The sequence below is a fragment of the Alosa alosa genome, chromosome 17, assembly GCF_017589495.1.
Source record: "Alosa alosa isolate M-15738 ecotype Scorff River chromosome 17, AALO_Geno_1.1, whole genome shotgun sequence".
NCBI lineage: Eukaryota > Metazoa > Chordata > Actinopteri > Clupeiformes > Clupeidae > Alosa > Alosa alosa.
The window spans coordinates 19,084,789-19,112,605 of NC_063205.1; the positions used below are offsets into that span (position 1 = coordinate 19,084,789).

General features: G+C 41.1%; 2 protein-coding genes across 2 annotated transcripts; one reads left to right on the plus strand and one right to left on the minus strand.

The window, feature by feature from the left end:
• Window positions 1-935: 935 nt before the first annotated feature.
• On the plus strand, window positions 936-6,257 carry si:ch73-71c20.5 (DUF4748 domain-containing protein). Its single transcript, XM_048268336.1, has 3 exons — window positions 936-1,011; window positions 1,402-1,702; window positions 5,794-6,257. The coding sequence occupies exons 1-3, from the start codon at window positions 969-971 to the stop codon at window positions 5,951-5,953; spliced, it is 504 nt and encodes a 167-aa protein (XP_048124293.1). The 5' UTR covers window positions 936-968; the 3' UTR covers window positions 5,954-6,257.
• tmbim1a (transmembrane BAX inhibitor motif containing 1a) lies at window positions 6,249-27,690 on the minus strand. Its single transcript, XM_048268335.1, has 12 exons — window positions 27,469-27,690; window positions 23,914-24,212; window positions 23,546-23,616; window positions 9,085-9,149; window positions 8,891-8,944; window positions 8,654-8,704; window positions 8,393-8,432; window positions 7,913-7,950; window positions 7,674-7,761; window positions 7,449-7,544; window positions 7,318-7,371; window positions 6,249-7,192 (listed from the first exon to the last, which is right to left on the minus strand). Exons 2-12 carry the CDS (start codon window positions 24,194-24,196, stop codon window positions 7,043-7,045), a joined length of 990 nt encoding a protein of 329 aa, XP_048124292.1. The 5' UTR covers window positions 24,197-24,212; window positions 27,469-27,690; the 3' UTR covers window positions 6,249-7,042.
• Between the last annotated feature and the right edge of the window lie 127 nt (window positions 27,691-27,817).

Consider the following 27,817-nt stretch of genomic DNA (forward strand, 5'->3'; position numbering starts at 1 on the left):
ATCAAATTTAAATTCTGCTCCTTTCCTGTTCGCGTTGGTGTGAGTGGGCCACTGAAGTCAGAGTTCTGGGTCAGTCTCAAACTTCATTTGCATACTCTATGTTGCTCTTTTTTTTTTTTTTTTTTTTGATGTGCCATGTCTATTTATAGTGAGGTTGCCAGTTTATGCACTAGCACCAGTCAGGACCACACCTGAACAAGCCAACATACAAAACAGGCTTCTCTGTGTATGTCTTACCATTTCATACGACACTAAACTGATGATTCAGCTACTGATATGGTACTGACATGAGGTAACTTGTATGTAAAAAACATTGGCCGTCTTAAGTATATGTAAGGAGTCACATGGAAACATACAGAGACATAAACATACAGTCAAAGATTCTATAGTTAACTAAGATTAATCATAAGACGATTCACCAATGGAACGAAATGGCACTAGTTCCGGACTCCTAAATAGGCGTGTCAAAACAAACTTTTCTCTGAATAAGCAATAATAACATATACATATAATTTTGTATACTATTTTACAGTCATTGTTTGTGTGTGATGCCAATGAAACACTCTTTCGGACACGGAATGAATACTTTCATTTTGCCCCGTTAACCGAGCTAGCTAGCTAGCTAAGCTAACGTTAGCACAGTAAACGGAAAGTGAATGGGAATGTTCGCTTTATCAACTGTCTCTGATAGTGAATAGACTCTATACAAAGATTCCAAATATATATTTTTTAAGTACAGCCAGAGACGGTTGATAAACTATAGAATCTTTGGTACAGCAATGTACAGTTCTACCTGAGGCTTCAGCAAAGACGTCACATGAATTCTAACTAGCGCAGAAATTAATTTGACAGTGTATGTCAGCAATGTACAAATGCAAATGTTACATTGGCTGTTAAAAGAGGCTCCACAGGTCCAGACCCACACCATTGCTACATTGTGCGCATGCGGAATTTTTTACACAACAAAAATGGCGGCGCCCTGTAGATATGCGACGAGGTCGGCAGCAAAAGGTTCGGAAAAACTTTTTTTGTGTGACAATATGATTTTAAAATACGTACTGACAAGATGTCTTCGAATGCCTTTCCTGCAGGTTTCACCAGACACTTACCAATATTACGATGTCTTTATGTGCAGTACAATTAGCTCTAGTTGCCTTCGGCTAGTATACCATTAAATTCATGTTGGACAATTTTACATTAGAACTCAGCACTGTTGGCTAGCTGTAAGGACTTTTAACCCACAGTTTTACTGACTTGATGCTATTTTGTCACACTTATTTCACAATGTTTAAATGTGAAGAGTCCTGTAGCAAACTGAACACCGGACTAGCCTCTTCTTGTGCATGTAAAATTAATGTAGGCATTTGGACGTAGTTGATTAACATCACTATTACTATACAGGTTTTTATCAAGTCTTGGTACAGCAATGGACACAGGCCACTGTGCGTCCACCCCTCTCGTGTCTATATTGTCCCCAAGCTGTCTGTCAAAGAAGATGTCTTCACTGGAGTCACACTCCGGCTCTGATCAACACGAATGTGGAACAACAGAGGGCAGGAGTCTCACAGAAAGCAACGGGGCAGAACGAAAACAATACAGAATCTAAAACAAAACCAGAAGAGGGTGATGAAGAGGACGACGGACCAGAATACATCCCACAGAGAAAGGCCAAAAACCCCATGATTAAAATCGGTTATGCTTGGTAAGTTACACCGCCAGCCGCTTACAACCGCCAACTGTCCTATATTTGTCGTGATCTGATGGGAGCATATGAAATAACTTGCATTCGCCTCCAGAGGTGTGTTGATCATTTTTACAAAAAGCTTCTACAGCCTTTTACCGAATTAGTTGTGCATATCAATGGCCAAAAACTTTCATAGTAGGCCTACAAGGGGATATGTGAAAATTAGCTCCAAATTTCTTTCATAAAGGCCTGTACAGTTCGGAGCCCTGAACATTTTCAGATATAAAACCTTTATGCCGTTGCAACCATTAAATGTTAAATGTTCCACTATAACTGAATAAGCCTATACAAGTGATGTGTTATCTCAGGGATGGGCAGTATTTATGATGCATGTATTTAAAATGCATATTTCAAATACAAAATAGTATTTTGTACTTTGTATTTGACTGGGTTGAAGAAAATGGCTTCATATTTTGTATCAAAATACTTTATAGGTGTGTATGTTTGTAGTTTAAAAATAGTGCAAATATTTTTAGTGATGACGTCATAAAATTGTAACATAATGAATAGGGAGGGAAAGTAATCTCATCGCCATCTAGTGGTTGCGTTCCTAAAGTTTAGCGGAGTGGATGGGATTTTTTCTTTTTTAGAAAAAATATATCTCGGTGCACATTGGGATCTTAATTTAATGCCTTCCTTATGTTAGGCACTGGGGTCACCTCTATTGCTTCAAGTGGTCATACCTTATTTTTAGAATCAGTTGAATTGTTTTGAGTTTTTGTCGTAACACGGTGATGACGAACTACAGCGGACGCTTTCCAGCACCGTTCAACAAAGGAAAGTAGGCTTCAGACTTCAAGCTGTGCAAAGCAAATGCAGCAGTTGGGAATAGGTTGGAAATTACTGATTTTCAGCCACTTAATGCTCATTCTGGTGTAGCCATACAAGATGTACAGAAGTGTAAAGTGTATCAATTACCCTAATATACAAGCAACATCATTCACAAGCAGATAGTCCAAAATCGAGCATACAAGTTAGAAAAACCTAAAGCATTCGTTTAGGCTATGTAGCCTCAATGTTGTCAATGCAGGACAGACTGTTGGCTGAGGGAAAAACAATTCTGTCGGTCTGTCCGAGTGACATTAACTAAATAAATCCAAAATATAGCCATTGTCGTAAGGTTAAATTTTGTGTAGCCTATGGTGAAGTTATAATCAGACTTCAAGCTGTGCAAAGCAAATGCAGCAGTTGGGAATAGGTTGGAAATTACTGATTTTCAGCCACTTAATGCTCATTCTGGTGTAGCTACAAGATGTACAAAAGTGTAAATTAGGCTCTTAAAGTTGCCTATTTGAGTAGGCCTAGGAGAAAAGCAAACAGGTGTAAAGGGAAATTAAAGGGCCATCACCGTTTTTTTTTTTTTTTTTTTAAGAGGGGGGGTGGTGTCACGACCTGGTGACGTAATTGATATGCAAATTAGTGCGTGACGTCATCTAGTGACATTTAGCGACTTTTGGAGCTGGCTTTAGCTACTTTCCATTTGAAATAGTTGGCAACACTGGAGTAATGAGAGAGGAGTAAAGAGAGACGAGTAAGGGATTGTTCAGCAGTAGATAGCGCAGATTATAGATAAATAGATAGGCTATAGATACAAGGAAGTTTATTGTCACATGCATATAGTTACTGGAAGTAAGAAATGCAGTTAAATTATGTCTGGTGTCAGCAAAGTGCAAAGTGGGGAGGGGGTAAAAAGTGCAGTAGAAGAGGGGTTTAGTAGATTAAGTGGCAAGGGCTGCATAAGAAAGGTGGGGAGGATTGGAATGGGGGGGCACCAACAAGGAGCACCCAAAAGCATGTAGTTCATGTAGATAGCCTAGATATGTATGTAGACAGATAGCTAGATAGATCATGTCATTATGCTGGTCACGGGGGGAGCTCCTCGACCAGCGGCCAAAATGCACTCGCTTCCCTAGTTACTGCAGCTCTCCACCACAGTTTCCATCGGGACGGCACAGCCCACACAAGCACCTGCAAAACTGCGACTTGCCCATATTATCTCCCTCTTTGGTAAGCCGTACCCTGACGATGTCAATGGCAATCAATCACGAGCAGTAGTTATCGGAAATATTCATGCTGAAGACACGACCAGCCTAATCGGCGGTGGCTATAAGTTTGCAACAACAGGGGTGGCTCACAGGTGGGACTGGAAAGTTAGGCCATAGCTAGCTATCATGATGCTTTATATTCTGATCTTCTGACTAAGTTTGCCCTGTTGCCTACTTATCTGAACTAACGACATGATCACTATCACTAGATATATAGAAAATGTTGACTTTCACTCGGTGCTGTTCACTGACAGTAACAAAAAAAGTGTCGTAACGTTATAAGCATAATGCATTGAACTGAATAGGTGCATTATGTAGCCTCATAACGAGGCCTCTCAAATTCAGAAAATTGCATTAAACTAAAATCGGAAGACATTGTTATCTTTGTTAGACGATAGGGTCGTTGTCATATAAATGCTGTAACGAAATTCAAAGTGTAACTAGAAAAGCATTTCCTGAAGGAAATACAGTGCATGCAAAGTTGTTGCTGGGTTGGTTGCTAGGGTAATTTTAGTGGTTGCTATGCTATAAAGTGGTTGCTAGGCTGTTGCTAGGGTAATTATAGTGATGGCTATGCTATAAAAGTGGTTGCTAGGTTGTTGCTAGGGTACTTAAGGTGGTTGCTAGGTTGTTGCTAGGGTACTTAAGTGGTTGCTACACTGTTGCTAGGGTAATTATAGTGGTTGCTATGCTATACAAGTGGTTGCTAGGTTGTTGCTAGGCTATTTAAGGTGGTTGCTAGGCTGTTGCTAGGATAATGATAGTGGTTGCTATGCTATAAAAGTTGTTGCTACGCTGTTGCTAGGGTAATTATAGTGGTTGCTATGCTATAAAAGTGCTTGCTAGGGTACTTAAGGTGGTTGCTAGGCTGTTGCTAGGGTAATTTTAGTGGTTGCTATGCTATAAAAGTGGTTGCTAGGTTGTTGCTAGGGTATTTAAGGTGGTTGCTAGGCTGTTGCTTGGATAATGAAAGTGGTTGCTATGCTATAAAAGTGGTTGCTAGGTTGTTGCTAGGATAATTGTAGTGGTTGCTATGCTATGAAAGTGGTTGCTAGGCTGTTGCTAGGATAATGATAGTGGTTGCTATGCTTTTCCACAACTGATAGCCGAAGAATCATATAATATACTGTCAAACTCGTAACATGAAAAATGATATTAAAAATTCACAGACGACATATGTTCACCAGAAAATAATTATTTTCTCACATTCACTTGCATTGACGATTTTTCAATCTAGAGGTCCACTGGGGGTTTAGCGGATGGGCTGGACTTACCAGCTCTATAGGAACGCAACCACTTGGGGCGCTGGTTTTCACTTTCCCTCCCTATGTAGCCTTAGTAATTTGCCCACACTTGTGATCAGAATATTGAGATTCAGGAAGATGATCCATTGCAAGATCACCCAATAACCAGTGCAACACCCAACACCCACATCATACAGTAGGCTAGGAGATGTTACAGGCAGATCAGCATAGTTGATCTGTTGACTGTTTGCAGATTTATGGCATTTCTCGTAGGCAGAGAAAAGCTGTTGCTCTCAAACACTGCCCATTTATTTTTTTTAAAATAAACTTTTTTTAAAGTACATCTCTTGAACCAAACATGAAAACACTGAACAAGTGATGTCTCCTCCTATGTTTTCATGGTCAAGGATTGCAATTATACCATATACAACATCATTAACACCTTATGACATGAATACGTTATTCACCGTCCTAGCTGTTTTTAATCTAACTCTTGTTGTGTAGTAAAATTCAGACAGGAAATATTAGAATTCCCATGACAGGCAAATTTTTTAATTTTTCAATAATAGCGTCACCTATATTATTTCACTGAGGGAACCCATTTAACTATCAGGGGTGAATAACAGTTTTGGGTCAGACCTTACTTTGCCAGGACTATATGAATTATCACAAGATCTTCATGATCCTGTAGGACAGGATGTAATTTTGAACAAATGAAGACTGGGGTATTGAATCATATTTTCTCACGCTGCTCTTTCAGGATGATTGGGTTGCCCACAGGAATCATTGGCTTCATCCTTGCCAAAAGAGAAGTAGACAAGAACCGACAAAAGCAGCTACGGATCCGGCAAAGAATGAAGAAAGCCAACGAAGGAGAATATGATAGTGACAGATACAGGATCATTTCAAAAATGGACTGAAGAACCCCATCTAATGGAATTGCCTAATGTGTACCAAAGTGGGGACCACTTTGAAATTGCCCACCATGGAACTGATTTAATCTTAAAAAAGAAAACAAAAACACACGCACACACAACAGAAATCACAGAAATACTGCAGGATTTCAAATGAATCACAAATGTATTGCACTTTTCCTTTGAGTGTATGGTCTCTCAGATTATGTGTATATGGCTGTGATAAATATATGTTTATGTATATAATGAAATTAACTATTTGAGGTGTGTGTGAATAAACTACTATTCATTGTCCAAAATAGTCAATTATTTTTTTTTTTTTTTTAACAATGAGGTGAAAAAAATTGCAGTGAAAATCAGCAGCTCATCCTAAGCAGACGTACCTAGTTACCTTAAAGTTCTGTGAATGTCCTTCCTGGAAATACAGATTTACACCTTCAAAGGGAAGTGTGTGATTGCTAAATCCTTGTTTTTATGGCAAGATTTTATGCTTTGACTTTCCAGTAAAAAGGCAATTCATCTGTGTAGAAAAATAATGAACACAGGCAAAAGTTTGGCACACCCATTGCCAACTATGTAGACTGGACACAGCATGTATGTAACAAAACAGCAACACAGATAGTGCATAAAACATGTCTTGATTGTCAACATATCTATTCAAATAAGTGAAGTATTAAATACAGTGAGAAAAAAAAATCTATATTTAGGTATCTCCTGATCTATAACATATCAGTGTTACAAATGGCAGATTTACTTATTTATATTCTGATAAAGTCTCTTACTTTATTATGAGTGCCATAAGTGTCCATTCTTCAGTGATTGAAACTTAAACTTCATATGTGACAACTGCCCATTTATTGCACGGGCATATTCTGGGTTGTGATTACTTTAAAAAAAATCTGTGTCCTTTTTATATCTGCGATATATACAAAGCATAGCATATATGATACAGAATAACAGCAAAAATGTATCCCATGTTGTTTCATATTGATATGTGTATTCTCATATGCTTTCATTAGCGTAGCTTTATACTGAAAGTGCTATGCACAGATACATATTGGGTGTATAAATATGTGCTGAAAGCCTTTCAGACACTCATCGGTTCGCGGCCCCAATGAGTTGTAGGAGGAACAGGAAGATCTGGACAATGTCAACGTAGATGGAGAGAGCAGCAAAGACGTACTCCTCAGGGCTGATAGAGTGCTTCCTGTTACCAATCAGGAGCTGGGTGTGGTAGGCCAGGAACTGTGTTGGACATAAAACAGGAATGAGTCACCAGTTCACCCGTTAAACCCGTCAACAGAGCAGTTTCCACAAGGTAATGATTTATATTTACTTCTAGTGTGTGTTTGTACTTTAACTGAACTCACCAGTGTGAACACAATAGCTCCTAGTGCCGCATACAACATGTGAAGCCATGGAATCTGAAAAGAAAATGGGTTTAACAAACTACAGGCACAATTTTACATACAGCGCTCCAATTAGTACTGTGTTTACTCACATATTTAAACGAGAGCACAATGGCTGTGATGATTCCAGTCACAAAGATGACTATTCCAAGGACACAGAAGAGTCCCTGGCATTTTGTGAAGTCCACCTGCAGGAGGAGACATAAAATCCACTTCTTCACAACATCTCTTCACAATTTATTTTAGATCAAAAATTCCTCCCCATGTGTCACACCACTGTGTGTGTGTTTAATACATGTGTGTAAAACATCACTTACCTTGGTCTGAAAGCAGAATACAGTCACAGCAATGGTCACAATAGCTGTTATTCCCAATGCAAGGAACACAGACTCTGTGCTATAGTAACTAGGGAGAGAAACAGGGAAACACCAGGCCTAGATCACTACACATGATGTAACCCATTCACAATAAACAGATATTTACCCTAAAAAATACAATGTGTTTGCATTCAAATATGTGCTCACCACAAAGAGTTCACAATTAGAAACCCACTTACCTGGATATCGTTCCTGCCATGTAAGATAGAGCAAGAGTCTGATAAAAGAAAGGTAAGACATACTATCAAGTTCATGTCAACTGGAAATATGTATTTTAAAAAAGATTTCAACTGGCCCTGACAGGATTCATATCCACAAATAATAATTGTGATTAGGCAACACTGTCCCACAGAGTAACATATGGTAATGATTACAATTAGAGCTGGGAGGAAGTGAATGAAGATGAATAGAATGTGATTCTTAATGATCTTTGCCAACATGGCATAGCTTTTGGTGCCCTTATAAACTTTCAAAGGGAAATCATGAGGGTATGGAGAAAGCCGTGGCAGAAGTACTCAAGAGAACCGATCCTAGAGTTGCTGAGCAAGGCGTAATTACTGGAACACTAAGATCAAGAACTGTTCTCATATTAAGCCGGGCCCTGCTCTCAATATCCTCCAGGTCTCTAATTAAGTGTGACTCAGTTCTCTGTTACTCACAAAAATGCTGAGGAGAATCAAGTTCCATGGGAAACGCCTCCTATAATGGGGAAAGAAAATAAATCACCAATTCAGTATTCATAGAAGGTTATCAACATTTTACTGAGTATTGTCAAGGTCAGGTGCTTTACATTGGTACCTATTTAAACAAAAACTAACATTAGAAGAAATAAAAAGATAACATTTGTGATAACATTGTTGCAGGGCTGACCCGCACCTAACATACAATAATCAAGTTTCAAACGCTCTGCCTTTGCTCACCTGGGTCCTGAGCAGCAAACAAGCACTATGTGTGTGATGAAATACACAGCACTGCAAAAACAGACCCGTTTCAAAAGTCAACACCAGTAGTACCCCACGACATTGGCATGCAAGTACTTCCCTAAGGCATGGCCGGATCAAATCAAGTCTTTATCAAGGAAATCTACAGCACACCATAGCTAAAACAAACTAATGCATGGAGTGAAATGTTAGAATTAAAGATGTGTAACGCCTTACTAGGAAGCCCAGTAGACAGCTGGATTTCGTATGACAAATGTCTTCACTGGTTGCCTGTAGGGACAGAAGAAACACAGGAGGAAATCAAATAATTGTTAAATATCTGAACCAAGCAGAGGTCAAAAGATGTATGCAACATGAAGGGCAATCACATAAACAGAATAATATTATGAATGAATGTATCAGATACTCACACAAAACAGAAAACTGCCACAATACCAACAGTAACAAGAAGCTGAGCAGTCAGAATCATGTACACCTGTGCAGAACAGGAGAAAAATCCAATTAGATTTCAGTCAGGACCACTTTGTCCAGATAGACAGTTTATTATTATTTGTATAATGCTTAATTTGGCAGTATGGCTCTGTTCTGGGATCCCCCTGCCCTTCCATGTGCAAACATGGAAAGCCTAAGGCAGAGGGAGCAGCAAGATAAACCCCCATAGGGTACAGAACAGACCAGGCATCAACGACAACAAATAGACATTGATAAGTCAGATGTATGAGAAGGAGATCGGGTGGAGATCTCCACCAATATAAGAGCGGGTGATTATCAGCTGGGCAGTCAGCTAGCCAAGTTGCTGGGCGTGACTCTAAGGCCTGCCTGAACTAACGTTATGCTCCATTAGTGGTGTCTATTGAGACTGAAAGGAGAATATAGTATTGTGAGCATTAGGATAATGGAAAAAATAACATGACTGCTTGGACATACACTTTGAAAGCAAACAAACAGGAAATCAGATTGGCCACAAACGCACAGTCATAATAAAAAGGGATGTTAACGTTTAGTGATACTGATGCAGTTCTTCTAGTTGCAGCACAAGCCATACAGGTTGTCATTCTGCCATTGTCTCAGTAATTCACAGTCCTGGTTTATTTCCGTACCATAAACCTGCCTTTCTAACATCTCTCTCTTCTGCTTCTAGTCTGCTAATGTGTGGTTATCCCACCCTTAACCCAATGCCACCAGTTTGGTCTCTGCCCTGTGGTTTTGTGCCTGACTCATTTACTGAGAACATGTGATGCCGCTCTATGGTTCAAGGTGACAGATTGTGGATGAAGCATGTGCCACAGTTTTATTTATGTTGTTCATTACCAATAAACATGCCAATTAATGTCTCAAAGGGTCTTGTGTAGATAAGGTGCTGATGCAGAGCAGAGGGTCATTGGCATAGCGATGAAAATGGGTACCGTATAGGCCCCATTTTATACTCTTTTCTGGATGTAATAAACCTTATTATATTACATACATATATATTTATATATTTAACATCCAGAAAGGAGTATAAAATCAAGCCCCAAATCCTTCAGTCACAGTGATAGGTTTGGTCAGGAGATACCATGCACACCTAGACCATTTACATTTCCCTACAGCACTCCGTCTGGAATAGCTCTCGTTCACTTCATTTACTTCGGCAACTTGTCTCCGAATCAACCAGCGAACCGAGGGCGTTCCTGAGAGCGATTACGTTTAAGTTGCAAGCCTATCGTTATCGTTGTGTCCCACATGGTTAACATACGTCATTACCAAACGTTAGTGATTGAACTCCAATGATTTCAAACTTCACACAAGCGTCCACCAACCAGGAAATAAACGTTTGCCAATGTATCTAGGCCAGACCAGAGCCATATAGATAGAGAGTTCGACAACTTTGAGGACCATTGACGCTAATGTTCCATTTTTTTCCAACAATGGCAGATAATGGAAGCCTCAAATAGTTACCGGAAGTTAACAATTAATAACAGCAGTGCAGTTACAACAGTATAGACTGTTTGTAGCCAACATTTCAGACTCAGATTTACATTCCTTTGCCTCATCCGAATAATAATAATAATAATAATAATAATAATAATAATAATAACAGTAATAGTAGTAAAGTAATAGTAGGCTATCAATAGGCTAATTATTATAATAAACGATTTATGTATCGACTATGACTTTTCTGCTGCTCAGTCTTTATCAGTTCCTCATCAAATAAATGAAAAGAGGCTAAAAGCCCAATAAATGGGCCACACGTAATAGCCGAATATAAGATAACCCTTGCCTATCCCATTTCAATTAGGCAGCACTACACCACCACGAACAAGCTGTCATTATGTTTTTGCGTTATAGGCCTACAACTTTTATGACGTGACGTTTCTTGGGCATTTATGGTGCATTCAGGGCACTTCGGAATGACAAGGACCGCCCCCATGGCTACTTTGTTTTACCGACAGCAAGTGTTCATGTGCTTTGCCGTCGGAATGTGTGACAAACACGGATGCCACAACAAAGGTTAAAACATACACTCACTAATCCTAAACAAACAACTGTATTTGCTTAAAATATAGTGTAAGACGCTCGTGAAAGAAAGATATGCAGCTTTCAAGTGACAAAAACGGCAAATTCCCAAGTTCACATTAAAACTGTTGGACATGAAAGGCCACATGGACTACAAACGAACTACAACGTGACGACTAAAGTGATGACGAGCCCCTAACTGGGCAACTCTGTTAGCAAAATCTAGCCCCAGTTTCCGACCTCTGACTCACACATTATGTGACGTGAATGACGCAGAATGATGATGTTTTCACTCGGAGAAAGGTTTTTCCAACACTAGGTTAGCTTCACCATCACGTCAAGTTGTAACGCATGCACAATGCTCATCTAGGCTATGGATTTAAGTGCCTTAAAGGCAGCAAAAGTGGGATATAGTGCAACTGCTTCCCCAAAACAAATCCTCCATAACTGTGTATTTAATCGTTTAATATGTGGATAACTTTCAGTGGACTAAACAAAAGGTAAAGATTTTGTTATCACAAGGCTAACTTTTCAAAAAACCTTGGAGTGAGATTTGGTGGGGCCAAATTTGGTGGGAAATTTTTGTTTGGCTCATTCAGCATTATACCGTACAGTAAAAAAAACGTACATCAGTGGTTCTCAGGTGTAGGGACCAGGCATGGACGGATTATGAACTTTCGGGCCCCTGGGTCCACATGTATTAAGGGCTCCCCACTAATTGTCGATATGTGGAAGGGGGTTTTGGGGTCCTCCCCAGAATTTTTTTCATTTGTTTGATGTGATTTCCTGTATTCTGGTGCATTTTGGTAGCTTAGAAATCTACATTACATTACATTACATTACATTACATTTGGCTGACGCTTTTTTAACCAAAGCGACTAACAACATGGTAAACAGTAAGTTTTAGAACAATTCTCACAATTTTAGGACAGTTTAAAAAAAAACACATTAGAGTACAGTAAGAATAAGTGCGTCGGTGAGTGCTGTATTTTAACAGTTACTTGTCAGTTTAACGGCTGGTGAGTGCTAGGATCAGTAAGACTTGTTGTAAGTGTTGCTATGAGAGTAGATGTTCTCTAAAGAGCTGGGTCTTCAGGAGTTTTTTGAAAGTGGAAAAGGATGTCCCTGCCCTTGTAGGAACTGGCAGTGTGTTCCACCAATGAGGAACAACAGATGAGAAAAGTTTGGATTGGCTTGGCGTACCGGTGGTAGAGCTAGGCGTCGTTCGTCAGAGGGCCGCTTGGCGGTCTGGAGGTAGTGTAAGTCTGTATGAGGGCATTCAAGTAGGTGGGAGCAGAACCGGAGACTACTTTGTAGGCAAGCGTTAGCGACTTGAATTTGATGCGGGCCGCCATAGGTAGCCAGTGTAGCTGGATGAGCAGCGGGGGGTAACATGTGCCCTTTTGGGTTGGTTGTAGACCAGGCGCCCCGCCCGCGTTCTGGATCATCTGAAGTGGTTTCACTGTGCAGGCTGGGAGACCTGTCAGGAGGGCATTGCAGTAGTCGAGTGTGTGAGATGACTATTGCCTGAACCAGAAGTTGGGTAGCATCTTGAGTCAAGTAAGTCCTGATTTTCCGTATGTTGTAGAGTCGCGAAACGGCATGACCCGGGCGACTGAGGCAACATGATCTGAGAAGTTTAGTTGGTTGTCGAACAACTCCTAGATTTCTTGCAGTCCTGGTCGGTTGAAACAGACAGGGAGTCAAATTTGATGTTGATGTAGCGTGGTGTATGGTAGGTTTAGCTGGGATGACCAGCAGTTCAGTCTTTGAGAGGTTCAGCTGGAGGTAGTGTGCCTTCATCCATGTAGCTATGTCTGAAAGGCAATCTGAGATCCGTGCTGAAACCAGGGGGTCGCGTCAGGTGGAAAGGACAGATAGAGCTGTGTGTCGTCTGCATAGCAGCGGTATGAGAAGCCGTCTTAAGCGGATAATCTGTCCCAAGGAGGTGGTGTAGATAGCAAGAGGAGGGGGCCCAGCACTGAGCCCTGGGGACCCCTGTGGTGAGATGGTGAGGTGCAGATAGCTGACCAAGCCATGATAATGTTAAACGAGCGTCCTGTGAGGTGGGATTCAAACCAGGAGAGAGCAGCTCGGGAGATTCCCATGTCAGCGAGTATAGAGAGAAGGATCACGGTGATTAACGTGTCAAAGGCAAGCCGATAAGTCAAGCAGAATGAGTACTGATGATCGAAGGTCGCCCTGGCTTCTTTAAGGCTTCTGTTACAGACAGCAGAGCCGTTTGGTAGAAGTGGCAGCTTTTGAACCCAGACTGATTTGGATCCAGAAGGTTGTTCTGTGAAAGGAAGTCAGAGACCTGTTTGGAGACTGCTCGTTCAATGCCTTTGGATAGGAAAGGCAGTAGTGAGACAGGGCGGTAGTTCTCGACTTGAGCAGGGTTGAGAGAAGCTTTCTTAAGTAACGGTGTTACCGGGCCATTTTGAACGCTGTTGGAAATGTGCGGAGGTTAGCGAGCATTGATCACATGTGTGATAGCTGGAGCGATGGTCGGGCTGATGGACTGAAGTAGGCTCGTAGGTATAGGGTCCAGCGAGCATGTGGTAGGGCGGCTGCATGTCAGGAGTCTGGACACTTCACTCGAGAGAGGCGTGAATGCTGAAAAAGATGTTCCAGCAGTCCCTAGAGGTTGTAGGAGTCGCGGTATCTGAGTCAGATCGTTGTGGGCATGTAGAGAATTGACTGCTGATTGCCGCCACTTTGTTTGTAAAAATGAGGCGAGGGTATCTGCAGTAAGGCTGGATGGAGGAGGAGGCAGCTGAGGGTTGAGTAGCGATTTGAAGGTTGAGAAAAAGTTTTAGAGTGTCTGTAGCTGTTGATTTTGTCATTGCAGAAAGCAGTCTTAGCAGCAGTGATGCTGGCTGAGAAGGAGGTCAGGAGTGTCTGGTAGTTTTGAGGTCGTCAGCTAGTTTGGTTTGTGCCATTTCCTCTCCGGCTCTGAGTTTGGTGCTGTGATCGGGAGGGTTTCATTTAGCCATGGATGAGAATGTTTGGATCGAGCTGGCCTTGTGGTAAGAGGGCACAGCTTCGTCTAGACACGAGGTCAGTGTGGAGCAGAGCGAGTCAGTGGCTTCATTAACCTCCAGAGAGGAGAAGGTGTTGAGTGGAGGTAGACCGGAGGCAACCACAGAGGAGAAGTGAGAAATCTAGACACACCGTAGCGGCAGCAAATTACATTTTCTTCCAGGGCTAGTCTAGCAACTCTCCGTTGGCTTGTGAGCTCGAAAAATTAAACTTCTATCAGGCCAATCAAATCGTCTATAGAGTCGTTAGGGGGGCATAACATGATGGCAGAGTTGCAACGGTTTGGCTTGAATTCCCTGCTACTTGAAGATGGATATTGCTGTTGGCCAACAGTGTGACACGAGTTAAGCTTGTTTTGAGATGGCAAAAGTTTGAACTAGCCAACTAGCTCCGTTGGTGGGAAAACCCATGGGACTCAGTGCTGTCCTATTGCGTGCTGAGGGAATTTGAAAGACAACCGATTATCCCGCCCCTCGGACTGAGCACTGCGAACGGTGAGTACCCAGACCCTACATTTTAACGTGGGTCTGGCTCGTCAGGCTAGCATTTTGAGGATGGCCAATACTAAATTCAATCAGATTCATAGCCTACATCCTGATGTGTTGATATTGAGGCAATGATTCCATGAAAAGGCTTTGGCTTCAGGGCCCCCTGACAACTTGGGCCCCTGGGTCTGGGCCCGGAAGGCCCGTGCAGTAATCCCTGGGACCAGGGTCCCAGAGTTAAATGAACATTGGTATCAAAGGGATCTAGCCTACTACTAGGACCATGCGCATCGGAGGCATTGTGAAAGTGGGTGGGACATTTCAGAGGGGGGGTATGGGGGTCCTCCCCCCGAAAAGTTTTTTTGGACTAGATGCAATTTACTGAATTCTGGTACATTTTAACAGGTTATTTAGATACTTCTATATAACAAATTAAAAAGCCAGCCTACAAAATTAATAAAAAGTAAATCATGCATAATTTAAAAATAACTCAATAGGCTACTTACTCATAATAAGGTTTCCATTACAGCACCGCAGACGTTCAATGAACGCATGAAAGCGGAGGGTTTGTTTGAAATCCCGACACTCTTTCAACTACATGGAACGTAATAGTGATCATCAAATACCTCCCCAGAGTTCAGTGCCCATCAGTCCCAACATTTAACAATATAATCAAACAGTACAAAAGTAAATTAAATATCAAACTAAACCGAAAATGTCATGCTTTTGAAGGCCTACCAGTATGCCGCTCCAAGAAACGCATGTCTCAAAATAAAACTCGCATAAGAAATAAAGGGCTGTCTCGAATACAATCCTGCCCCTAAAGGCCTGTACTTTGTCTTAAGACCCCGGCCATAATTTGAGGATTTACAGTATCTAAGTAGACAAACTGGCTTCAGATATCCAACAGAGTGAATAGAGATTGTGCAGTCTTAGCTGTGGTTAGTGATGTGATGCTGTTAATGGGGAGTTTTACATAGCCTAGCGTAAACCTATAGGTTATTATTTATTTGGCGTACCTATAAGGCTTTTCACCTTATCAAAAGTGAGGGGGATGACTGATCTCTTCAACACTGCAGGGGATTTGGTGCTTGTCACTGTGTGTGTGACAGAAGAGGAATGGGAGAATGCGTGTAACAAATAAAAAAAATGTCATGAGGGATTTGTAATGGCCATAGCCTATAGCCTACATGCTATTCCTTTTTCAGGATGTACCCATTTCTGCATGATGTGAATGTTTGCATATGGCTTATGTCAGGCTTTATATCAATATGGGTGTCTCGTTATTTGATTTTCTTCATATTTTTGCATTAATGTCACTAGGAAGCATGCCAATATAAATATATTCATTTATCTGTAATGGGATTGGCTGGAACCTGACAATATAGAACCATGATAGTGGGATAATCTATGGCTGAGCAATTTACAAAAATGTATGTAGGCCTACTGACAAATAGTTAGAATACATAATAATTTCGCCCCAATGAGGCTATGTAGAAATGTGTTGCAATTAGAGGGTGACACGGGAATCAATTTTCACTCCCGTCCCCATCCCGAGCCCGCACAAATACTCCCGTCATATCCCGATCACATGACAGCAGCCCCCCCCCCCCCCTCCCGTCCCGCTCCCTATGTTGATGTCTAAAGTTATCCGACTACCCAGTAGCGTGTGGTGACCATACATTTTGGTAGGGCAGAAAGCCTTGTCTAACTTTTCTTTAATAGCCGATCATTTTGGGCTACATTAAAATTACATATTTTACAGGACTTTGCTGTAGGCTATGCTTAAATCATTTCAGTCAGAATTGTAGATCTCATCCCATCAGTTAAGTTTGCACCATTCTCATCACGTTAAACCAGCGAAGCATAGTTGCTATGGGTAAACAAAACTATTTTTTGTGTTCCGCCAGGGTTATGCGATATATTGAGGAATGCGATCGTCGAGGTGCCATGCCCCAACATTGCATGACACATTAAACTCAACGAGAATTGCTTTCCCGGACAGCTCGTGCAATTGAATAGAGCTGTCCTTTGCTGACACTTTCGCCTGTAGCCTAACTGTTTCTTTGCATCCATTTTGCCTTAGGGCCTAGTCGCTGAAGCTGATGGGTTGTGAAAAGAGCAGCTGCTTTGTCTTGCTCTGATAGGCTACCAATCAACAACAAACGTATTGTGGGTTGTAATTGGTTCTCTTTTCTAAAACGAAATGCCTCACGCCTTTTACGACTCACTGCATTGCAGCGCCATTTTTTTTTAGTTAATCTCTGGCTTCCCGCCAGCTCCCGTTTATTATTTCCTGTCCCGTCCCAATCACGTTACCACCAGTGAAATTTACTCCCGTACTGCGGGAAACCCGCGGGAATACCGTGACCCGCGGGAGTCCCGGAAAATTGTCACCCTCTAGTTGCAATTTCAAAACCAGATTACTCAGGAACCACTTATTGCACAGAGGCATGTTTTACATCCTCGTATTCGGTACGGTTTACTGTTTATTGTGATTGCCACGTGTTGTGTGAAGGGTTAGTGAAATATTAAAACGAGAGTAATGGGTGTGTACTGTGTGCAAAATGCAAATATGATTAGCCTAAATTGCACGTCGGTTCAATGTTAATTTTCTCGCGAACCATTTATCACAGCAACTTGGCGCTAATATTATTGGAAAGCTTATTCCGCACGTTCACCTGATGTGTGATATCATATGCATAGGTTTAGTTTAGTTGAACCTCATCTGCCAGGTATTTGACCTACCAGGTTGACACTTCAGCGTGAAAAATACTCAATAATACTCAAAGCATACCTGAAGCCGGGGGAATGCGCCTGAGACGGCTTCTGAAGTAGCATCGCAAATGAGAGAAAATTTAGAAAATTCAGAGACACAGACAAGGAGTGCTCTTGAACCCTCTCACCGTCTCTGAAAGCATAACCGTGGCTCAACAGGTAGATCTATAGATAGGCTAAACTCATTTTCCAGGCATTTGACCGACCGGGTTGACACTTCTGCGTGAGGGTGTGGCGTGTGAGTTTGTGAAACTAATCAAATGCGTGTGTCTCACGGCCAATGCGTGAGAGTTGGCGCCTATGTAATATCATATAGCCAACTTTGTTTGCAGCAGTGAAGCTGAGTTTGTTGTTAACTGTCAGGGAATTTAACCCCAACATATAGATACAAGAACCACAACACGTAGTATGGCTTTGCCCACAAACTCTGGTACCAAGAGGAGAGCCTGCTAATGTAAGGAAGAATTCCTCACACCATCAGTCTCGGACTCTGCAGCCCAAAAGCTGTGTCTTTTATTGTACAGATGCACACAGAAAATAGGAAGCAAGACATAGCGACTTCATTGTGACATACTCTTATCTCACCCACACACACAGACAGGGTGCAGTTCCTGTCTGTCTGGGTGCACACTTGTACTCTCTGTTCTTAGAACTCAGCACAACAATATTTCTGCTTACACAAATGGTTACAATGATAATTGATTGATTGATTGGTTTATTGACAACACATCAGTTTTTTCCTTTACAGGAACACTGTTCTTCCTGTGGTCAAACATTATAATAATAATTTCCTTACAGTAACGTAAACGTTTCTTCAGTTAGGAGCAGTAGCCTACTGTTTTTTTTTTTTATGTTGCATTCATTTAGCCTAATATGCATGAGAACCTATATAGATTTGAAGGGAGCTGCAGCTGTTAGCATTAGCACGGTCATATTAACGCAGGCACTAGCCCAGTGAAGATCGTATAAACCCCATCCCCAGATTAAACCAGTTTCTTCAAACCAAGCTTGCGCTGATATGATGCATGATCACTGATCAAATTGCTATTTTCTGACAGGATGAGCACAACCATGCAGGTTCGCTGAATCTCAAGCTCTTTAGCCTATTAATGCTGTATTCACAGCACGGTGACAAACGGTGACAAAATGCTGTTTTTTATGAGTTCATAGCCTGGTTATTTATCAAGGACTATCACGTTTTATATGTTATTATGATCACGCATCGCATTACCATGGGGTTACTGTGTAGGTAATGCTACGGTTAACACATGCCCACCATTACACTGGAGAGATGTTAAAAAACTTTTTTTTTAAATCTCCCGAGACACTAGCTACTTAAGGTAGTTCGCTCATTATCTCAGATCAGTGAAGAAGTACCAGAGAAAACGTTGGGGAGAAAACTCAGACAAGTTCATGTTAGACTTAGACTAGCTGTGTTACAGTTTCTCGTTGCAAAATTAAAATCTCCATGCGCTTTTGTAGGCTACACGCAGTCTCAAAAACACTGTTTACAGCTCTTGAGTCACGTACTAGGTCATTTTTTTTATAACGATAATATAGGGATTGTCAAAGTTTTTTTTTTTCATCTACTTCCTGAATTTTTGGTCAACGATACCGCAAAAAAAGCAGTTTTTCCTAAATAACTACCTGAACCGTGGCATTGAGGATGAAGAATATTTTATGGTATGTTGGTCTCAAGGGCCCACATCAATCTGGCCCATAATCACTCATTTGTGATTTGCACCCCCCCGGTAAAAAATGAAAATGCAATATTATTCTGCTTTAATCGCCCCTATCTTCAGTTAAGATGTTCAGAACTGCACCAAATTTTATGTGTATGATTGACCTGGCATTCTCTGGGGTATGCCAAGTTTCGTAGAATTTCATCCATGGGGGGGGGTCTAAAAAAAATTAGGTTATGTGTACATTTAGTGACTGTAGACTCATTGGCCTGTAGATGGCGGTACACACATATACACATGCACACACACACAGGTACCCACATACTATCGGTATTAGAACGGCCGATACATAATTACAAATTCAGTAGGATTAAAAAAAAGCCAAAATAAATATTCATCATCATCATCATGGCTGCATTTCCAGTATTGGCGATAAGTAGTCGCTTGTCCACTAGATGGCGGCCGTTGCAGTGAGACGTAATTTAGTTGGAAGTTAAAAGTGGGTTGGAAAAACAATGGACGCTTCATACAAGGGTGTGTAGTTTACCAAGAGAACGCCTAATAAGGATAGAATGATGTTCACATGAAATGTAATTTCCATTTCTTCTTGAAGCCGAAATAAATCTGAGGATGTTTATCGGACATGCTTGGTTTTTACTGCAGGTACGCTTGATCTTATAATATCAATAAGGACCTAGGTAATGTTACCGTTAGCTGGTTGAGTGATGGAGGCCAATTTGATTGATTGCATTTGTAGAAAACTATAAATGCGTTATACAGTACCAAGCAAATTGATAGCAAGCACTGTAATTGTATCTTTCGACTGTCATTTGTTGCACGTGCTACAAAAAATCATTCTGTGCAATGGAAGATTTACCAACGCTAACCGGGGTCTGATACAGTTTTGCCTACATGCGAGACTGAGACGCCTGTTTATTTTGTTTTAAGTGCGCGCAGGGTGTGAGAGGGGAATCGATGTGCTTTGATTCCAGCTTGGTGGTTGTGAAGTATCCAATGACACATTCATTTCATTATGGCTGCTTAAGCAACACACCTAAAGCTACTGTGTAGTGGGTCCCATTTAGAAGTGGCTACTTCATTCGCGCTTTCCTTGACTCATGGAGCTGCGTGAATTTTATTACAACTTTTCGCCACGATATGGCAGTTTAAGTCCGCTTGATACTGTAAGGCGTAAGCCATTGGTTTCCAAAGGAGATTTTGTGTCGCCAGCATAGCCTATTGACAATTTATGTTGTAAATAGGCCTACCTTATAAGCCTACCTGTAGCTTAGGGAAGCTAACAGCTTTCTATTAGTACGGTGTTCATTTTAGGACATCCTCAGACTCAGGTGTCAGACTCAGAAAAACATCGGTCATCTTCAGACAAAACTGCCTCAGCGTCAGAAAAACCTCTGTCATCTTCAGACAAAACTGCTTCAGCGTAAGAAAAACCTGTCACCTTCAGACAAAACTGCATCAGCGTCAGAAAAACCAGACTCAGGTGTCAGACTCAGAAAAACATCTGTCATTTTCAAAAACAAAACTGCCTTCAAACAAAACTGCCTCAGCGTAAGAAAAACCTCTGTCATCCTCAGATAAAACTGCTTCAAACCAAACTGCCTCAGAAAAACATCTCTAAGGAGTCAGGTCTCAGAAAAACGCTGTCAGAAAAAGTGGAGTCAGGTCTCAGAAAATCAGGGTCTCAGAAAAACGCTGTCAGAAAAAAAAAAACAGACTAAAAAGTCTCAAATGAAAAGTTATTGTGGGGACAGAAGAAGACGACGGATACAGAACGGTGAGTTTAATATTATGCTTAATACATTTATTTTGTCACTGGCATGTTATATTTGGTGCTTGGTTAGATGTAGAAATTATAAGTAAAGGTAGAAAGTGATCCAATGGTATACACATTGTAGGAAATCCATGTATCAAACTTAGCTAACCTCACTTCGCTAGTAACATTAGCAGCTGCTGTAAGGCACATACCGGAGTAAGCTACGCACTACATAGAGCAAAATAATTTGTTTTTTCATTGGGACTACGGTACATTCAATGAGCTAGGAAAAGTGGGTTAAACATTTTTCCACCAAAAAGTCCAGAACGACACCTGGACCATTATTTCTTACTTTTGCTAACCGTTTCCCAGTTGTACACTACCTACCAGTAAGAAACCTGCATCTTTATCATCACATCATTATTCCCAAACCCCCATTGTCTGAAGATGACAGAAGTTTTTCTGAAGCTGAGGCAGTTTTGTCTGAAGATGACAGATGTTTTTCTGAGTCTGACACCTGAGTCTGGTTTTTCTGATGCTGAGGCAGTTTTGTCTGAAGATGACCAATGTTTTTCTGAGTCTGACACCTGAGTCTGAGGATGTCCTAAAATGAACACCGTATATTAGGATCTAGTTTGTTAGTTACAGTTTTGTCATAACTCCCTGATGCATTTTTGCATTTAGAATAGCCAGAGCGTGGATATCTCAATCGGAAAATTAAACAATATCGGGTGCCTATGGACTAGGCTGGGTGAACCCAGCCTGAGCTGCCCGCTATTTATTTTTTGATTTCTTAAAAGATTGAGCTTGGTCTGGTAAAAGCCAGACTAGCCATGGACCTCAGTTACACAATGCAAGTGAACATGAATCAGCCTATATTTGCACGAACAATAACGGACAACAGCTCTTCAACTTTGGCCCGTTAAAATGTGTATGAACAGTCTAGCGACGCATTTCATCAAGGCCCATTTGGACATGTCAGTTATTTGCACCACTGGTTAGATGTAAAACAGCATTTCGTTTCAGACTACTGTTACTTAATTTGTGCATTAACAATAACGTTTCAGACTACTGTTACTTAATTTGTGCATTGACAATAAAGTATTACATGAACTAAAGATGACTAAAATCTTATGTAGAAGAAGAAACATTCACAAAAATCCATCCATCCAAAAATGACCTTTGTTTTTGATAGCTGTTGAAAACGGCATGGAACTGACAGAGATGTTTTTGTTTATAAATAAATAAATAAATAAATAAATAACATTATGCTGATACCTTTTGCTTTTCCCAAATACAATGTAGCCTACAGGTGTAAGTGACCTTTCATCAATCCAGTTGCAATGGATGAACTGTGATGAACTGCCCTACTTGTGATTGTTTAGAGATTTTAAAGGTTTTATAACAATGCTACATCTTCTTTGGCTATTCTACAATCTATTCACCTTTTCAGCACCACTAGGCTAATTTCTGTGCAGCCGCTTTTACACACTCAGGCATGCCAAACAAGCATACACAAAAAGTTTCAAGAGTGGGGGATGGAGACAAATTGAAGTGTGATTTATTTTCGCGGAACGGATGTACAGGACTGAGCGGCGGTCATATTTTGTACCGCTATGCGGTACATCTAGTTTAGATAGGACTAGGCTACACTTATGGGGTGGGTGCTATTGCGTTTTCTAAAGAATCTCCCGTCTTGGTTTTGTACAGAAACTAATATTAAGTGACACATACGTAAAAGGGAGAAGAAAATGTCACCTTCCGATATTTAGCAGGCTACGTCTGGAATTTAATTTAATATTATTGTAATGGTAGGATAACTACACAGTTTACACAATAATTACACTGTGTTATAAATATTGTATATCAATGCATTTATTGTCTGTCAATTACCCAAAATTGTGGCTCTGTCTCTCATTGAACAGTAGCTTATTTAATGCATTCTAATCCATTGTCAATCACTTCCAGGAACTTTTTCACGTGGTTCATGTAAATTTTTCCGGGAAGTTTACATGAACCACGTGACCTTAACAAATTTTGAACACCCATTGTCGCAACTCTCTATCTATAAGGCTCTGGGCCAGACTCTCTGCGAAGTCTCTGCTTGGTCAGAAGACCAAACGTGAGAGATGGGGAAAACTACATTGAAGACAATATCTAAACAAGAGATAGCTAAACACTTAGAGAACACTGAGGGAGAGGGTGTTTAGAATGATGGAATGGACAGACTGAGAATAGCTTTTGTTGCATTACTACTCGGCTAGGTTAACTTTAGGATAAAAAAAAATTTCATATCCAATTAATAAGATAAAACAATTGCAATTATGAGTACAATTTTCTTATTAACTACAAGTCAGACTAAAAAAAGTATGTGTCTGTCAATTCAATCTAAATTTGAGCTTTAAAAAAAAACGTAGGAATTTGTTACATAAACCCCTGAGCACTTTAGACAGCTGTCACTTGAGGTTTATTGAATTTGTTAAGGTTAGCAAAGACTCTGTAGTTCTCCAGAGACCACACAGAGGTTTCATGGCACTGTATGGACACAAAACACATATTAATCTGAATAAAACGGAAAGAGGTCCCAGCGGCAGAGCAGCACTGCGAAACTTACTTTGCGAATGAACTTGTGCCGAACACTGATGTCATCCCAGCCTCCAGATGTGGTGAACCCCTCGACGTCTCCTGTTGACAACATTAGCGGAACCCACTTGAGTTACAGAAGCCTGCAGAAGCTATCACTCAATTTCTTGGTGTTCCCCCAGGCAACACATGCACAACCACAAGGAGTCTGTTATAGCCATTAACTCCTCTAACATCTGTGCTGATGCACTGCTATGCATGTCTCAAAGTCTTTCTGCATGTTATGTTCACCATGTAGAGGACTAAATCCCACTTGCATAAGAGGATTGCACAAGACGAAAAATGGCAAAGACGTAGTATAATAACAAAAAGGTGAGGTTGGGGAAAAACAAATCTTACCTGTGCTGGGCATGACTGGAGGCATTATGTTTGGCATGGCAGGCATCCCATGGGGTGGGTACCCCTGGCCTGGCACAGGACCAGCATGTGGGTACCCTCCAGGCTGTTCAGGGTAAGGTGCAGAGGGCTGGGCATTGGGCGCTCCTGGGTAAGGGCCGGGCTGGGGCTGACTTCCATACGGTGAGAAGCCGTAAGAAGGGGGAGCCTGGTAGTTCCCTCCCTGGCCATTATAGAGAGGGGCCCGGGAGTCATCATAGCTTGGTGGGAAGTCTGACCTGGACATGGCAACCCTGGACTTCCTGTATATCAGTCAGAAGACAGAGACAGAGATTGTTTTGGTTTTGGACTCTCTTCAACGTGTTGACGCCCGTCCATATTGAAAGCTGTGCTGACGTTTATCTCTATCAGGTTTTCTAGCCTTTATTGACTGGAAGCAAGTATGAGAGTGGGTATTGAAAATGACTTTAGGACAGATTCAAACCTGTGTCTTTTTGGGCACTATGGTACAGGATGGCAATAACAATAACCCCCCACCCCACCCCAAAGTGAGGTTGACCTCATTTTATTTCCGGCTGAGGTTGAAAATGCGGTTTATGAGGTTATCAAAGCTTAATTTAGTGGGTAGTATCCGGTTGTAGTATGAACTCCGTTTGGCCATATCATCACAGCTAGGTAGCCTAAATATAGCGTCTGTCATAAATCCAGAAAGAGGGCTATTTGTATTTGAGCTTTGACATGCAGCTAGCTCAAGTAAAAGTAATCTGATTTTATGCTGCACCCCAGGCAACTCTGACTTCTGTTCCGACTCTAGTAATAATAATAATAATAATAATGCCTTACATTTTTATAAAGCACTTTTCTCGACACTCAAAGCGCTTCATTGGGAAGGGTGGACCTCACTAACCACCGCCAATGTGTAGCACCCACCTGGGTGATGCAAAGCAGCCATTATGCACCAGAACGCTCAACACACACCAGTTTGAGGTGCAGAGTGAGGGAGTGAATGAGCCAATTACAGTGGGGGGTGATTAGGGGGCCAGATTGAATGAGCCAGGTTGGGAATTTAGCCAGGACACCGGGGAACCCCCTACTCTTTGCGATAAGTGCCAAGTGATCACAGTGAGTCAGGACCTCGGTGCTGGGGTATATGGACACAACAAGTAGGAACTATGACAATGAGTGGCATTCCTTTGTATTTTTTCTTGTAGGAGGTCAGATATCTTGGCTTTCAAGTTTGTCTGGAAGGTAATTGGAATATTTGGAAAGGTTAGAAATATCCTACTGCTAAGTTGTCTGGAATACAGCAGGAGTTCTGTGACTAGACATATTTCGTCAAATATATTTGTTGATATATCCACTAATACATTTCATACTGCCACATTTGGGACACCATTCCATGTGAAAGGATCACATTTTTCAAAAGGAAGCATAGTTATTCAGTCTCCCAACTTGCACACAACAGTGGCTAGTGGCAAGATATCAATATTTAAGAACACTACCAGAGAAGAAAATGCCCAAATATGGCCAGAACTAGTCTAAAATGATCCTGCAGTGACAAACACAGGCAGTGGGATTCTAAAACAATGGTAATCAAAATGTCTGCATGGCTTGGCTTGAGCTGCATGGAGGAATTTGTCAGCTGACTGTCAACAACAATGACAGTGTGATACGAGTGGTCAGCCGGTGGTTGTTCATATTCTAAAGTAACAACCAGTACACATCTAATGACACTTCTTGAAGCTAAAGCTTTCTCTAATGACAGACAAACTGACTGTATGGTCATTCTCAAAGGCAAATTCACACAGTGACACAGCCTGCGAACGGTACAGTTTGCTAATGGTTCCTCCTCCTCTTCCTCCATCAGTCGTGGTGACAACATGAGCTACTATATCAGCAAAAGCACTTCCTGTTTGTGGGTCAAATGTGGGAAAAACTGAAACTCGCATGACAGTATGGAAGGAGTGACATAACTATATAAAACAGCTCATGTATGCACTGTCCTCGTGTGCCCATCCTACACTGTGCAAAAAAAAAGTGTTATTCGGTGCAGCTGGTGCTCTGAGGGAGGACCGTTGAACATACAAGTATAAATTGTTTCCATGTGTTTCTTCACTTGCTCTCCTCTTCAAGAGTAAGCCACAGTTTGGCCGCAACAAGACTTTTTCTAGTAGTAGTACTAAGAGTAGTACACAAACACTATCTAAGTCTTACCTTACCGTCACCTGGCTAACAAAACATGCAGTATGTTTGTTGCAAACGTGTTATGTTGAAATAAGGAAAGACTATTTTCGCCCTTGTTTCAGCCAAGGTTACATGGATTTCCATTTTGTATCTTGATGGCAGTGAAATGTCAACATGACATCCAGGCAGCCTGTATAAGCTTTCAATAGACTAGTCTGTGACTAGCACTCATTTTAGCACCAGTGTTTCTCTCAGAAGGCCCATTCACCTTTAAGAATTATGTTACATCACGCTGCCTCTGCTAGGCAACAACAAAAATACAAACTGGAAAAACTAACTTTTCCTCCCCAGTCCTCAGCAGGAGGCCGCCCACAGTCATGACACACATTAGACACACATTAAACACACACACACACACACACACACACAGTGACAGTCCTTCTCTATCTATATAATCTACACTCAGCAGTCACGGAACTAGTCTTCCTTACATAAACTGTAAATGTACTACAAAATTACTGTATCTGTATTTTCATCCTTGTGGTTGTAGTTCAGTCTAGTCTTGTTCAAAGAGTTTCAACAGTTCATCTAGCACCACATGTCATGTCATGTTCAATTGACAGTATAAACTGACCACAATACAAAGAAAACCACTGATTTTGCAAGCCTACTTTAAATATTTCTGTTTCTATGTGAAACGAACGTCTCAGAAGAGTAGGCCTCCACACTGTGTATGTAGGTAGGCTATATTTAATCACATTAGTAGCCTACTTGGCACATCAGCTAAAATTATGGAGAAAGGATTATGACCAATAAGGCCAAAAGGGTGAAAATTAAACATTTCAATAAAACATATGTCTAAATCTCAAGCTTACTGCAACTGTTCCCTTAGTGAAAAGTACTATAGGAATCTTATAGTATTTTGGGACTAAATATTACAGTAATCTTATAGGAATACTATAGTATTGTGGGACATAGAAGTAAGGCTACTATAGAAATACTATGCTATAGGATATTATAGAGGTATTACAGAACATAACCTCTATAATATTCTATAGCCACTATAGTATTTCTATAGTTGTATTATAGTACTTCTATATGTCCCAAAATACTATAGTATTCCTGTAAGATTACTATAATATTTTGTCCCAAAATACTATACGATTCCTATAGTACTTTTTTCGTATGGGTTTAATAGACTATAGCCTATCTGTTAAATAGGACCTATTTCTAGGTCATGCCCATATAGGACCTATGATTAGCCTAACAGTTTGTTTTTCATTGGAAGAAGGCCTACCTAGGCCTAGTCACCAGTCTGTCAAACTAACTCGGATCTGATTGAAGGACAAAACATATCTCAAACAGATAACATACCAGGTAACGTGGTCCACCAAGAAATACTCTAAAAATGTAGAAAACAGCCGCAAAAAGGGATGTGAAGGGAGAAAACCGAATAGTCCTTTCTCACGGATATACGATATCACCACAAGAGAATCCTGACGATAGTCTCCGCTTCCGTGGTTGAATGGCCGACCTACGCCTTGTTCTCTGAGGCAGAGCTCAGAGACAGATGTTGGCTTGTTGCAAACGTTTCCTGGAATTTGGTGACCAGGCCAGTAGGTGGGGTCTAAAAAGTTATAGTTGGCTTGCTCCTTGCTCTATCCAAAGTTTTCGAAGGTCACACCCACATTTTTTCTTACATCACCACATCAATCCATATTTA